This window comes from Denticeps clupeoides, chromosome 4, assembly GCF_900700375.1.
Source record: "Denticeps clupeoides chromosome 4, fDenClu1.1, whole genome shotgun sequence".
NCBI classification, from domain to species: Eukaryota; Metazoa; Chordata; class Actinopteri; order Clupeiformes; family Denticipitidae; genus Denticeps; species Denticeps clupeoides.
Window position 1 is genome coordinate 19,276,186 of NC_041710.1, and position 15,871 is coordinate 19,292,056.

Here is a 15,871-nt window from a genome sequence, read left to right on the forward strand (position 1 = left end):
TAACAAAGGTTAGGTATGTATCTCATTAAAAAAAAGAAAAAAAAAGGAAACGAGTGTTTCTGTTGATTATGGAGTACGCCACTGGCCAATGTGAAAAATCCCATTTGTGATTTCAATGTCACTTTGACATTTTGAGTGCTCAGCTTTCTCTCGTCTTTTTATCCCTTCCTGATTTTTTTTGAAACTCAGCAATTCACCACTGTAAACATCAAGGTTCAGTTTTGCTCACTGTATGAACCTGTAACATGTAAAACCACCATAAGAAACCCATGTGTTGTTGTGGCTCTAGTCAGTGCCCATGCTGCAGAGTTGCAGTGGGTGGTGGAGCAGAGGATGAAGATGGCCTCAGGGATTTTGGACTGTCATACTGAGAATTTCAACAGAAAACTTATCAGCTGCCGGAAAGAGTCCTACCCTGCCTAAATATTATCTGAAGAGAAGGCTTTGTCGTGCTTTGAATGGGATAAGCTGCAGTCACATTGATTACTTATGTAAGGGATGGATGTAATGCAGAATTATGAGCTATGAGCTGGAGAATATGACAAGAATTTACTTGTCACACTGAATGCATTTGAATGCCTTTTTATCACATCTCAAGGTGCCCAAGCTGTTTTTAAAGTGGTCTGAATGGCACTCTTATCAATGACAGAGAAAATAACAGCAGTCATTCAACAGAGCAACATGCAGTTTATATATCCAAATTAATTAACATAGTTGGTGTATAAGATATGCTAATAATGATCTACATAATATTAAAGCATTATAATATCCATCTGTCGTACCTCTATTTTACCTCTCTTCTTCTGCATTTGGCAGGTGACCACCCTGGTGAACACCAGCAACAAAGGCCCCTCAAGCAAGAAGAAAGGACGTTCCAAGAAAGCCCACGTGTTGGCCGTGTCTGTGGAGCAGGCAACTCAGAACTTTCTGGAAAAGGGCGAGCAGATTGCTAAGGAAAGCCAGGACCTCAAGGAGGAGCTTATTGCTGCTGTAGAGGATGTCCGCAAGCAAGGCAAGTTCTCATCATTACATAGACTCTATGATCCATAAAAAAAGGAATCACGTCTTAGTTTTATACTTCAACTTTAAGGAATAACGTTAAGGAAAATAAACAACATATGGATTTTTATTTATCATTTACAGATTCTTCAAATGTATTTTGATTACAAAAAGCTCTTTCTGTGGTTGTGAGACACAATTATTTGATTGTCTGAGTGGACAGGTGTACAGATTTACCACTTTTCCTGATTCAGATACGTAATTATTCCTGCATTTGATGTATTAGTCTTACGCACCATGTCTGAACGACAAAACAACAACACATCAACACTGTATTTTCTGTACATTCATACACACAACCAAGAGCCCCTGAGTCACACGACCTGTGGGCAACATGTGGGCAAGGTCCACTCGTCTGCCTGATGGACCTGCCAGCCCACTGACTAGACACGATGAAACCGCTGGTGCGGCCCGACACATGCACATGACACATGCACGACGAACAATACAACAATACCGGACCTGGTATACCGGTGCATGTACTCCTTTAAAGGAGGGGAACCAGGTGGAGGAAATCAGGAAATCCTGCACGCATTGCCCTGGGACCAGCAATTGCACCCATCTCATGGCTTATGTCTTTCACGATGGCTTATGATAGTGTCTGGGATAGTTTGTCCAATTTCTTTATGCTTGTCATAATGTAAAATTGAACAAAAATGTCATCCTCTAGTATTAATAGATGTTTTCCTCTGTTTTAATTTTATTTAATGCAGGTGCTTGTACTGCTTCAGGTCAAAGATTGGGGTTCAGCATGTTTTTTAAAATGTTTAACAATACATTAATAAATTAAAAGGTCTACACATCATGACAATAATTTCATGACTGTAAATATTCTTCATTCAGGGGTAAATCTTAAACTTTCTATTGGTAGGAAGTGTTATGGTTAGCTGTAATCTTCAATATATTATGTGATGCTGTCCTATGGAGGGAATATAATGCCTGTCAAAATTATTTCTGTCTTAGTCCACAATTGACAGAATAAATTCCAAAAGCTAGCAAGTAATATGCTGGTCATGGCCAGTCTCTGTACAATCAGTTATCCCAGAAGAAATTCACTCCAGTCTTGTCATTTGCATCTTTTTATGTCACCAGACCTTTATCAGTGCCCATACATTTTCATGTATCTGATTAACATTCTTTGTTATACATTATTGTTATTTTATTAAGTTTAGAGAAGTATAGAGTTGTTGTCTAGTGAGAAATTAGTATAGTGGTTGCCATAGTGGACCACTCAGTCTTTTGCCCAGATTTGCCAAAGGTTTCATACCGGATGACCTTCTTGACGCAAGCCTCCCCATTTACCCAGGCTGGGGACTGGCATTAATAGTGCCGTCATCAAAACATGTGCCGTTAATAATATATTGGATTAGACATCAAAATGTAATCAAATATACCCTGTCTCTTTGTATCTTCCTGTTTCTATCTCTGAACCTGTGAAACTCCTCTTCCACTTTTGTCAGGCCTCAGTCCAACTGTGTGTGCTTGTAAAAGATTTATTCTGCCAGGTAGAGGGTGATTACCTTGAAATTCAGGTGGGGTTCTCCTAGCTTGGGGCAACAGCAGGGATGCCGCATGACCTTCAATTAAGGCTTCCCAGAACCAACTGAACTCCCATTTTATTCTGTGGTAGAAAGGTGCAGCCAACGGCTTTTGCTTATTGTGGGATTTGCACTGGATGTGTGTTTATCCACTGAAATAATACCAGCCAACCTTTCAAAAGCACCTTAAAATTATCCTTTCGTCAAACAGGCTCTTGGGTGTTTGCTCAACCCTTTATAAAGGTTGTTTGTCATGGTTGATTTTCTTGCAGTATAGCCCTTGATAAGCCCTGAATTTTGAATCTTATTCAATCTGCAATTGGAATTTTATGACTAAATTGCTCTGTACAGTTTAGCAAATTTAGGCAGCACCCATCCATTAATGGGGATGAAAGTGTTACCTTTTTCATTGAAAGGTACTAAAATTGATCACTCATTAACTACCTGTTGGATGTGAGTTGCTGTGACTACTTGTTTCTACAGTGAGGGATTTGTCTGCATGACCTGTTGCTCAGTCATGAAGTGATTTCACTCTGCTATGTTGGATTGGAGTATGATTAAACAAGCAGTAATTTATGGTCACGTTTTATGACCAACGTTGGCTGCCATTAGTGTCCTTGTGTCTGATTTAAGTGACCCTGTGACCTGTGGCATTCTGATATAACAAAACTGTAATACACACACACACACACACACACACACACACACACACACACACACACACACACACACACACACACACACACACACACACACACACACACACACACACACACACACACACCTATCTGACTGAGGAAAGGTGCATTTGCCTGACTCAGTGATCCCTGAGATTACCTCATGCTCTAGTAATTACAACGTTCTCCCTGAGAGCCTGCAGCCATAGATCCCTCTCTTTCGTCTTCTCTGTGCTCCTACTCTGATATATAGATGACCCCTGTGGCTTCGTTAGGCCACACTATGATGCTTTGGCCATGTGATGAGAGCATTATAGATGTATAGAACTTGATCCTGTTACTTAAACACTGCATAACCATTAACATAACCATTAACAAGCTTTTACTTTTTAAATTCATGACAGAATATTTTTTTCCCTTTTTATGCATTATTATGAACATCATATGTGGTTTAAGGTTTTTCAAACCTTTTCAGACCAATGACCACTTTATTCATAAAAAAAATAACTCCAGTGAATTTCAACAATATATAACTTATACAAAGTAATGAAACAGGGCTTTTATGAATGGCATAACCAACATTCATGTATTTTTCTCATTAAGATGCCTAAGGACTACAGTGAATTAATGTCTGCCTCCACGCTGGACAGTTTTAACCACCTGGGGCCACATTGATTTCAGTTGAGCTACTTTGTTTTTAGTCCATCCAGGGTGGAAAATCCAACTTTCACAGAAATCTGAAATAAATTATTATGCTAGTTTTTTGTAACATTGCCATTATGGCTGGGACTGCGTACTTACCTAATGTCAAGTTATTGCAGCTGCATAAGACCTTGGCACAATTTTAGGTTGCGCCCACTTGCATCCAAATAAATTTCAACTGCTAGTGTAGATATACTCACAAGACACTGAATAGCTCTGGGATCATGATGTTGGTGCAGAGTGATTGCGTTAACCAAGCCTACCTTTTGCACTGAATCCTGTGCCAAGAATGACTCTTTAACTATGACTATTACTGGAGGACGTGCAATCCATGTGGTTGTGTTTACCAAATTTTTGGCCACTAGTGGTCCACACTTTGAGATAAAGGGCACTGTGTTAAAAAGTACACAAGTGACTAAATGAGAAAGTAATAACAAAAAAGAGCAGATGTATATTGTGTGACTCTGGTCATGTGATTGCAATGAATGTGGAAATGGGTGATGCTTGTCATTAAAGCAACGCTGTACAGGTGTTCGGCACACAGTCATTGCAGCATGAACCATATCCTGTACCAACTCAACTCAGAAGTAAGCTCGATCCCTTTTTCTCCTCTCACCTCCTCCCTTCTTTATCTACATTACAGCGCTGGTGCGTTCAAATGACTATATACAGTGGTAGTGTACAGCTGAGGCTGACATACGGTCTCAGATTAAAAGGCAACATACTCTTTTTGCACCTTACCGCAATTGGGGTTTCCTGAATGTTGCGACAATCGCTCCTTCACCCTGCTTTGCTACCCTGACATAGCAATTTTTTCTGAAAGTTATCATTCATTCACAATGAAATGTGTCCTCTGCATTTAGCCCATCACTTTAGTGAGCAGTGGACAGCCATGACAAGAGCAAGGGAGCAGTGTGTGGAGACTGTGCTTTACTCAGTTGCACCTTGGCAGTTCAGGCTTTGAGCCCACAACCTTCTGATTGCAGGTCCGCTTCCTTACCCACTAGGCCCAATGTATCCTCTGCATTTAACCCATCACCTTAGTGAGCAGCGTTTGGAGACAGTACTTCTTATCCAGATTCTAACCTCTATGAGGAGCATTGACTACTGTCAGTTATAATTAGATGCAGAACATGTAAATCAGGGATAGAACATGGCTGTCCCTTCTGAGAGTAAACCTCTATGAGCACCCCAGGCCTTCCTTCTTCCTCTCAACTCTTCTTCCTCATCTACTACTTCCTGTTTGTGGCCTGTAGCACTTATTCTCAAATCTAGGTAGGGACTAAGCTATAGGAAGCCATTCAATGTTGTAAACTGATTACAGAAAGACGTATAGTTTTAGCAATAAATATGACTTAAATGTATTATTCATAGTAATCTCAATGAACTCTTCTTTGTCCTTTAGCTGCTCCAGTTAGGGGTTGCCACAGCAGATCATGTGACTGTCCTGATGCAACCTTCACCATTTACACAGGCATAGTACCAACACCAAGAATTATGAAATACACTGTCACATGAAACTATACTGGATGGGTTATAGTGATCTCAATGAACAGATCATCCATTATGATATATTTTATCCAATAATTGTTCTTTTAATACAAATGTCATGTCATTGAACATGATAATTGTTTATCTCTATAAAACATGTTGAATGGAGCTTGAATGACTGGTGTTTGGATATTAATCACAGCATTCAGCTGATGAGCTATGTCTTATTCACAGCTACAAAGTAGAAAGCGTGTAACAACAGCGTAGTAAGAGAGCAATCATGCTGTAGTGATTTTTTGCTGATCCGGAGCCACCTGGGAGACGATGGATGTCCCGGTGTGAATTGGGACAAGGAAACGCAGTGTGTGTTGTGCATACGACACACTCTTCTTTTGAACTGTGTGTGACACAACGATTATAAGTGTGTATGAGCAGATCTATTACCATCCCAGCATGTTCATACTGTCAAAGCCTCCCCTGAGGATGAACAGATGGAGAGGAAAAGAGGAATGGTGAGAGTGACAGAAGTAGTGTATTAGGGAAGGTGAGCGAAGCCTTGAAACAGAATGACTGACAGCTGGAAAGAGGAACATAGGAGCTGTAGGAGAGGAGAGTAAAACATGTATGAAAAGCTGAGTGGTTGTGTGTGTGTGTGTTAGAGGGGATAGAGTGGATACAGAATTGTGTGTGCATGTATTTGTGTTTCTGTGACCTTTTCATGACTAATAGGAAATATCCTGCCTCTTGAAGGAATGATCAATCAGGTTTCCAGCTCCCTCTGCCATTGCAGCTTTTGCTCTTATTCAGCTGACCTTGAGGGCTTGGAAGCCAAGTCTGACAGTGGCAATCAAGGCTGTCCAAATCCCATTATGCTCTGGCCGAAGTACTGATAGGCTGCTGAGTCGACACTCTGTGGACATGCAGTCACTTCCATCATTCTGTTAACATCACCTTAATATGAGGAGGATAGAAGCATGGACAGGAATGGGACCCAGATCTGCATCAAAGACCCATGACTTCGCCTTCTCGACTGAATCCTGAAGGAGTCTGAAAGGAGGAGATGTCAATCTATCCAGCCACCTGTGTTCCTGATAATGAAGGATTGCGCGCTGCAGAACTGAAAGGGAATTCAGTCATTTGTTCATGCGGGCGTCTTTCCCCTGAGAACCTGAGAAACAGAATGATGAAAGAAAAAAAAGTTTATTGAGGGGGAGATATTCCAGCACAATGAGTTTAGCCTTGAAGACTTTTCAGACATTGTCTTTGTCCTTAAGATACCAGCATAGGGAGATAATCTGCCTCTTCCCATTCCTCTGATCAAACAAAGATGTCTCTCTCAACACTTATTCTGAGACAAAAGATCTCCAGCTTGCTCTTCTCCATCATCTGACTACTGATTGATTTAGGCCTGTGGCTCAAGTTGATTTGATGGAGGCAGTGCAGAGGCCCTCACTGTGAGTTATGAGGGCTCTGCGGTGTGATCTATGGATTTCCTCACGCTTTGAATTAAGGGACACCATCCAGAGACTTCCTGGGGCTCTAATATGAGATTGTCATCAGTCATTTGATCGTTTTCAAATGAGGCGCCGCAATCCCTCAGGTGGAGCAGATTGTTCTGTGATCAGCTTTTCGCAAGGGACCTCCCTCATGGCTGTGTGTGGTTGTAGGGATCCTGGGAGAGGAAGACTGTTGTGTCCCTGAGTAACCCCAAAGATCTTTCTGTAGAACTGTTGTTGGGTTACGACTTCTGTGCCACAGACGTTGCGGTATCCCATGATGCAGTCAGAGAGCAGGATGACAACACTTGTTTTTGGGGAAGTGGTGGACTAGCGGTTAAGGAAGCATAGCGAAATCAAATCATATCCACATGCAAGGCAGCGTCCCCACACACTGCTCACATGGTGATGGGTTAAATGCAGAGAACACATTTCATTGTGTGCACCATGTGCTGTGCTGTGACAAAACAATCACTTTTTCACTGTACAGTCCATGTAATCAGGATCTTCAAAATCATTTTCAGCCTGTTGGGCCAGAATGCATGTTGACATTTTCATCACCAGGTAAAGAATATAAAAACAAAGTGAAATTACTATTGAACCTCTGTTCTAAAAGTGGCCTTAGAGATATGCAGTGTTCTGTTTTGGTGAATGTGTGCTTTGCCTTATTGTAATTTGGTGAAATGTCTTAATCAAAGGCAGCTCAAGATGGAAGTGTTCAATTTTAGCAAAGTTGTACAGTGAGGGTTGTACAAGGATGTTTAAATTAAGTGGAGCTAGTAGTTGGGCCTTTTAAAGGAGATAGTACAAGATAAAATAAAACTGTAATGAAATCATAACCCCAGTTGGCTTTATGTCTTTTGCTATTGCTGTAATCATTATGATGGAATCCTGCCTTTTCACATAGAAGTGCCTTTTGTGAACTTTGAAGTTGCTGTGAACTGGTGAGGCTGTAGACCTTGTTTCCACAAATGATTGCTTCAGACAGTTTTCCTTTTGCTGTCCTGTTTTTTGTAGTGTGTTATCTCTCTATTAATTTTGTTGCCATTTATTCTCTGAATTTCATGTGTTTTAATGGGGAAACAAACATGTAATGTTCAGTCAGTATTGGCCTTGGTGAATGTACCAGCTCTGTGACAGTAACAGAAAAGTGGTGTTCATGTCATGGTGCACAAGGGGTCAGAACTAAAAGGTTTCTTAACTAATTAACATAACAAAAATGGGGCGTTGCCAAAAAAGGCCAAATGTGTGGAGTCTCTTTGCAGGTAGTGGGTATACAAGGAACATGGCAAATTAACATATTTTTTTTGGGTCACAGGTGGAATAGAGACCCACAAAGGAGTCAAACATAGGTGCACCTCATACACACAAACAAATGAACAATCAGTTCTTTGTTTAAATAGCAGCCTCTAGTTCCCGAGCCCTGTGAATGTTGGTGGAGTGAAGATATCAATTAAACAACTTTTCACATCACACCATTAAACGAATGTTCATACTTTCTTGCACCGTAGCAAGATGTCCTGGATGACTTGGTGACTTCAACAGCTTCAGAAAACTTGTGGCATTCATTTAAACGTGGTCTTAAACCATTTAGAAATGAACATCTTGTATGTGTGTCTATTGCAGGTGAGACGATGCGGATGGCCTCTTCTGAGTTTGCAGATGACCCATGTTCGTCCGTGAAGCGTGGCACAATGGTGAGGGCTGCCCGTGCTCTCCTCTCTGCGGTCACCAGACTCCTCATTCTGGCAGACATGGCTGATGTCATGAGGCTCTTGGCTCACCTTAAAATTGTAAGTTTGCCCATCTTGGCTTGTTTCAGTTAGTCTAAAGTTAGCATCAGCATTTCATTCAGCTGAGATTTATGTAGGTGAAATCTGTGTGAATCTCTAATTTTTATGGACTGCATTGACTTTAACAGCTTCAGAAAGGTTGTGGGTGTTCAAAGACACCTCAGTGTCACAGGTACTCTCAGCAGAACCCCTCTGAATGTGCTGATGCCAGTTTCTTATGATTCTTACAGTGGCATACGCACATTCACTGACTCATCGACACACACACAGACCTGCCCAAAGCCTTGAAGGGCTGAGTCAAAATGGAAAACCTGTTTCAATGGGATATGCTGCTTCCTCTTCTGTGCTGCCTGTCCCCGAGACTGATTTATAATCCAAAAGCTCTCCTGATTCCCCTTGGGCCTACTTGTTCCCTCATTAGCATTTAAATGAAGACACACACACACACACACATATACCTGACTTCGACAGCTAAGTGCTTGACCACACAGCTCTGCACTGGTTATTATTAAGTTCAGATAAATAAGCCACCTTCCCTTAAACTTTTCTGAAGCCCTAATGTTTGCCTTTCGATACAAATTAGGGCACAGCAGTTGATACCCAGAAGACCCTGCTACACTTAAGCTACTATGTAATGAAGGGTGGGCAGTTACCCTTGAAATTTGGCTTTTGCTGTCAGGGCTGTGATTGACAGCATTTGTGGGCATGATTGTCACGTCTGATACTGATAGAGCAGAAGGACCAGTGACACTCATAAAGGAAATTGTCCCTTCATGTTCATTGGGCTATTTTTATTTTATGAATTTTCTGTTTGTGTGTTAAGGGTAAGACTGAAGAATACTAGAGATCAGCTGAATGGCACACGTGAAAGTGAAAGTGAAGTGATTGTCATTGTGAAACACTGCAGCACAGCACACGGTGACACAACGAAATGTGTCCTCTGATTTTAACCATCACACTTAGTGAGCAGCCATGACAGTGTGAGCAGTGTGTGGGGACGGTGCTTTGCTCAGTGGCACCTTGGCAGACCGGGATTTGAACCGGCAACCTTTTGATTACGGGGCTGCTTCCTTAACCGCTAGGCTACCACTGCTTCAGACACGTGTCTGAAATTCCTGAAATATATCACTGTATGACTGTGTGGTTTCATTTTGCTCCTGTGATGCCAATGAAATATCTCTATAAATGTGTAATGGTTTCAGGCTGCGTTGTAAACCGTGTGGTCATTACTGGGGCATTAAAGCAACGTAAGTGGCTTAGAAGGATTGTTAAATGCCTTTTTCCTCATTAGAGTGGGTACAGTTGAAACAAAGTGAAAATGTTCCATCAACGACAGCGTGTAAACCCAGAGCCCCACTCTTATAATCACTTCAAATGTTGCAGTCAAAAAGGGCAGCCAAATATGAGTGAAATCCAGCAACAGTGAGAGATGTCCTCAGTAAAGTACGCTCAACAAAACGCAGTGTACATAGCCACTCAGTCACTCACTTACCACGCTGTTGGTTAAGGTCTGTGTGTGTGTGTCTGACAGGTGGAGGATGCTCTGGAGGCTGTGAAAAATGCCACTAACGAGCAGGACCTGGCCAACCGCTTTAAGGAATTTGGGAAGGAGATGGTGAAGCTGAATTATGTGGCTGCCCGCAGACAGCAGGTACCAGAATCTCGACATCCACCACACTTATTGCATATGTGGCAGTCACTGCCTGCCAGGCTAGTAAAATGCTCCATCATTCCGATCCTGGGCTTCTCTGAGAGCTTTCCTTTAAAATGCTGCTTAATTTATTCATTACGCTTAAGGGATTCTGGGAAATTAATTAAGGGCAGTTCTTTTTTTCTTGGAAAGGAGAGGGCAGCATAAATAATATATTTTCAATCATGTTAAGAAATTCTCAGAAAAAGCTCCAGAAATGATTTTAAATGCTATATATTTATGTGATTAGGCAGGGAACAGCTGAACATGTTTGCTTAAGGCTATAGTTATCTGTATGTGTCTGTGTCTGCACAGGAGCTGAAAGATCCTCACTGTCGGGATGAGATGGCGGCAGCTCGGGGTGCCTTGAAGAAGAATGCCACCATGCTGTACACAGCCTCACAGGCCTACCTGCGCCACCCGGATGTGGCGGCCACACGAGCCAACCGCGACTATGTCTTCAAGCAGGTGCAGGAGGCCATCGGGGGCATCTCCAGCTCCGCCCAGGCCACTTCACCCACTGACGAAAAACATGGCCACGCTGGCATCGGTGAGCTGGCTGCTGCGCTGAATGAATTTGATGTAAGTACTGAGACCTCCTTGGATTTATGTTTCTAATTCTAGTATTCATTTAAAAACTGCCAGACACATTTTCTCTGCCAAGGAAATTGTCTGTCCTTACAGACAATTTTACTGAAAAGGGTCTTATTTCTGATGTCTTATGAAACTTGGTGGACAGCTATAGCATGTGACAAGGAAGATATTTTTGCTGAGAAAAGAAAAAATCTGACCTTGTCCAGTTCTGATAAGAAAGTTCAGTAGCGATGAATGAACCATCCAGCAAAGCTGTTTTTGACTGAATTATTCCCTATTTGTGTTCCCTTATTGTAAGGTGATTGGAACCATTTCAATGTCATCACAGTTCAACATTTGTTGTATGGCTAGAAGCCATACTTGGTTGTATGGCTAGAAGCCATGCTTGACATACTTCTGTCACTCACACAGTGACAGCCAGATGTTGCTTTAGAAGTTTTTAAGTTACTGATCACTGATAGGATTTGAAAAAGAATCCTATTTGAAAAAAAAGAATCCTCAGTTATTCGTTAATGTGCGCCTTTTGGGGGCGGATGAATGAGACGTTCTCATATCTTAACCTCTAGGTAGTTGTACCTACTTAGGAACTTAGGTTCCCTTTGGTGTGATTCTCTCTTTGTGATTTATTATATTAGCAAGGGTACATAATAGGCATAGCATGCGACAAAGGATTGTTGTTCTGTATGTACTGGCTATGTAACCTGCTTATCTATGATCTTGGTGAGCAACTAAGAAACCAAGGAGGGATCGGCGCAGTTCAAGTTATTTGAAGGCCTGAGTATAATAATAATAATGAATTGTATTAATTCAGAGAGGAAAGGTGTGAGATACATGCACAGCATACAAAAGAAAAAGTGCCCCATATTGGCAAAATTTGAGATGGATAACAATAAGAGGTGGGTGGAGAAGAATTTGTTTGTGTGAAACTGTAGGATAACCGATTTGCAGTTAGAGAAAGTTTAGTACTTTATTGTAGCTGTCACACTCATCTTGGTTGAAAAATATAAGTGATTAATCTCCAGAAAGAAGACTTTCTCTTAGTCCTCATGCTTTTAGAAGTATACTGAGCCTATATGAACTCGCTTCTTAATATTACTGGTTTTAATCCTGTAAACATGCTGAAGGGTGCACTGGAGTGCACCAGCTAACAAAATGTGTGTTAAAGAGAAATGTAACCATTACGTTCCACACATCTTTGCCACTTATCTTTTATCTGAACCTTACAGCTGCTGGACTCTTTTTAAAATGCTATTGCTAGACTGAATGCCCAACTCTGCATGCCTGTGGCTTAACTTAAGAAATTAAGCCACTCTCTTGACCTTAAGAATAAGAAGATGTCCAGGCTTTATAACCAGTATGGTTCATGCTCTGACACTATGATATGTTGTATTGGGCAGTGTCAGATTAGTAGAAGAAAATAGCAAAGGCCACAAAATGAGATGATATCAGGGTGGTATTAGCCTAGTGGGTAACACACTCGCCTATGAACCAGAAGACCCGGGTTCAAATCCCACTTACTACCATTGTGTCCCTGAGCAAGACACTTAACCCTAAGTTGCTCCAGGGGGGGACTGTCCCTGTAACTACTGATTGTAAGTCACTCTGGATAAGGGTGTCTGATAAATGCTGTAAATTTAAAAAATGTAATATCATTATTAAATAGTGCCATCTAGTGGCAGAACGTTTTCATACGTCTTCAGATATAGTTTTTTTCTTTTTTTCTTAGCATTTAGAATTAGCAATTTTTTTTGCATGATATCATGCATCTTGGCATTTAGAATGAAGTGTTTGCACAATGGTCACTTTTTACTTTTTTTTTATTATGCCTCATATTACCAGTTTGCCTATTGAAAATTACCTCACACCTATACCATATTTATTTTATTTTACAATATTTTTATTTGAGTTGAAACTCATCTTGTAATTTGCACAGCCTTCTGGTGATCATAAGTGCATGTGACAGTGGTGGCTGAGTGGGTTAGGAAACAAACCCATAATCGGAAGGTTCCCATATCCCGAACGGCCAAGGTACCACTGAGCAAAGTTCTGTCCTGCTCACGAAGGTGATGGGTTAAATGCAGAGGACATATTTTGTTGTATGCAACAGTTCTAAATGAATAATAGTATATATGCCCAACCCTTGGTAATGTATAGTATCCTGAGCTTAGAAAATAATATAAGAATGGAGTGGTAACACACTTGCCTATGAACCAGAAGACCCAGTGACAGCGCTGATTTAAAATGCAATGTAAAGGGGTGTAAATTGAGCTGCCATTCACATATTGTTTACATTCACATATTGTTGAGCTCATCATGTGAGTAGTTCTTTAATTATCAAAAAAAGTACAAAAAAAATATTTTTTTTGGTGCTATGGTTTTATATCAGAGAATGCCAGTGACCTCATGTGGCTAAATGTGAAACTGCAGTAACCAACTGCATTACCAACAATATTTACATATAACTGCAATAGTATTATACCTATGTTAATAAATTAGAAATTGTTCATTCCTGTAACCTCCTGTAACAATTGTGCCATGCCTCTGTATGTTCAGGTAAGTTTAAGTACACTGCTCAAAAAATAAAGGGAACACTTAAGTAGCCTAGTGGGTAACACACTCGCCTATGAACTAGAAGAGCCAGGTTCAAATCCCACTTATAACCATTGTGTCCCTGAGCAAGACACTTAACCCTAAGTTGCTCCAGGGGGGGACTGTCCCTGTAACTACTGATTGTAAATCGCCTTACCAGGGATCTATAGAAATCGAACGAGAATTGCTGGTGTCTTCCTCCTGTAAGTTGCTTTGGATAAAAGCGTCAGCAAAATAAAGTAAAGTAAAGTAAAGTATAGTAAAGTTGCTCTGGCTAAGGGCGTCTGATAAATGCTGTAAATGTAAATGTCTATTCCATTTGCACAACAGGTAGAAATGATTAGCAAGACATCCCCAATAAAGGCTTGGTTGTGCAGGTGGTGACCACAGAAAGATTCTCACTTCCTATGCTTTCTGACTGATGTAATGATGTCAGGTAGTGCAACTCAATCAGGATGGCTCATCAAAGGCAAGAAGGTTAGCTGTGTCTGTCAGTGTAGTGTCCAGAGCATGGAGGCGCTACCAGGAGACAGGACAGTACATCAGGAGATGTGGAGGAGGCCGTAGGAGGGCAACAACCTACAACAGGACCGCTACCTCTGCCTTTGTGCAAGGAGGAACAGGAGGAGCACTGCCAGAACCCTGCAAAATGTCCTCCAGCAGACCACAAATGTCCATGTGTCTGCTCAAGCAGTGAGAAACTGCCTCCGTAAAGGTGCTATAAGGGCCCATCTGTGGGGGCCAAACCCCCCACAGGTAAGGGGTTGTGTTTACAGCTCAACAGCTTTCAGCATGTTTGGCATTTGTTAAACACCAATTTTCGAGCACGGCCGTTTTAGCAGTGGGTCAGCAATGGTGTGGAGGGCTTTTCTTTGGGGGCCGCACAACCCTCCATGTGCTCGCCAGAGGTAGCCTGACTGATATTGATGCTATGGACTGACCTGCGCTTTCCCCAGACCAGAGTACACCAGAGTGCAATTGATCACATCTGGAACATCATGTCCATCCACCAATGCCAAGTTGTACCACAGACTGTCCAGAATGCTGTCCGGATGCTTTTGCAGATCTGAAGGGAGGAGATCACTCAGGAGACCATCCGCCACCTCATCAGCAGCATGCCCAGGTGTTGTAGGGAGGTCATACAGGCATGTGGCGTCACACAATTTCGCGTGTGACTCCAAATCTAGACCTGCATGGGTAGATAAATTTGATTTCCATCGATAATTTCTGTGTGATTTTGTTGTCAGCATATTCAACTATGTAAAGAACAAAGTATTTCATTAGAATATTTCATTCATTCAGATCTAGGATGTCTTATTTTGTGTTCCCTTTATTTTGTTAAGCAGTGTACATTGCTAATAATTAAGGAAGTCAGACAAACAATGTTAATGCAATTCTCTGATGTCTACCCTTTGAATCCACACTGGATTTCCATTTTTCCCACCTGCTTTTACTGGGTCATGCTTTATTTGTTCTGCATTTTGTTTGTGTGTGTGTAGAAATTGCTGCATAGTGTAAATGTCTAAGCAGAAGGCATATGACTTTAAGAGGGATAAATCTGAAATCAGAGGCCCTTCATTTGTAGATTGAGATTATTTACAGCGAAACCTACATCGCTGTGGTATGATGTGTATCTTTCCTTTTTCACATCTTCTTATAATTCCACTTGCATCTAATCTTTAAACTCCATTAGCAAGCAGACTAAGCCCTGGCATAACTCTGCATGCCTGGTGAAATGTCAGCATGTGCCTTGGGACAGTGACGTTTCAACCTCAGTTAGACAGGCACTTTCTGAAAGACTTAGGGCTGCACACAGAGTACAAATGCCATATCTTGTCTGAGTCAAATCTGCCAGGGGGAGACAGGGCTGTGCAAAGAGAGCTAAGTGAGTGTGTGTGTTACGAGAAAGGGTGAACGAGTGAAGACATTCTCTGTTCTTTGTTATAAGTTTAAGAACAGCTTTCAGCTTTTCCACTTAATTTAAACTGTAGAACTGCACTGACAAGACAGCCTAGCAGAAAGCACTACATCTTAATCCACTCATCTCAATTTGCCACGTTTGCTGGGAATTGTCTGGATGATGTGTTTTGTGAAGACAGATATTATGTAGAGCAGAAAAAATCCTGTAAATTGTAGGAAATAAAAAACGTAACTATATAATTTTTAAATGTGGGCCAATAGGGTACTGTAAACTCTATCACCATTATTGTATTTAACCAATTATCACAATTGGTTAAATACA

General features: G+C 41.3%; 1 protein-coding gene across 1 annotated transcript in view; it reads left to right on the plus strand.

Annotated features, from left to right (window-relative positions):
• ctnna2 (catenin (cadherin-associated protein), alpha 2) overlaps positions 1-15,871 on the plus strand; it is a 331,524-nt gene that overhangs the window by 57,379 nt on the left and 258,274 nt on the right. Inside the window, exons 3-6 of the mRNA XM_028975730.1 lie at positions 817-1,012; positions 8,590-8,756; positions 10,288-10,407; positions 10,762-11,028. Of these exons, the coding sequence (XP_028831563.1) occupies positions 817-1,012; positions 8,590-8,756; positions 10,288-10,407; positions 10,762-11,028 (750 nt within the window). The remainder of the gene's footprint in view (positions 1-816; positions 1,013-8,589; positions 8,757-10,287; positions 10,408-10,761; positions 11,029-15,871) is intronic.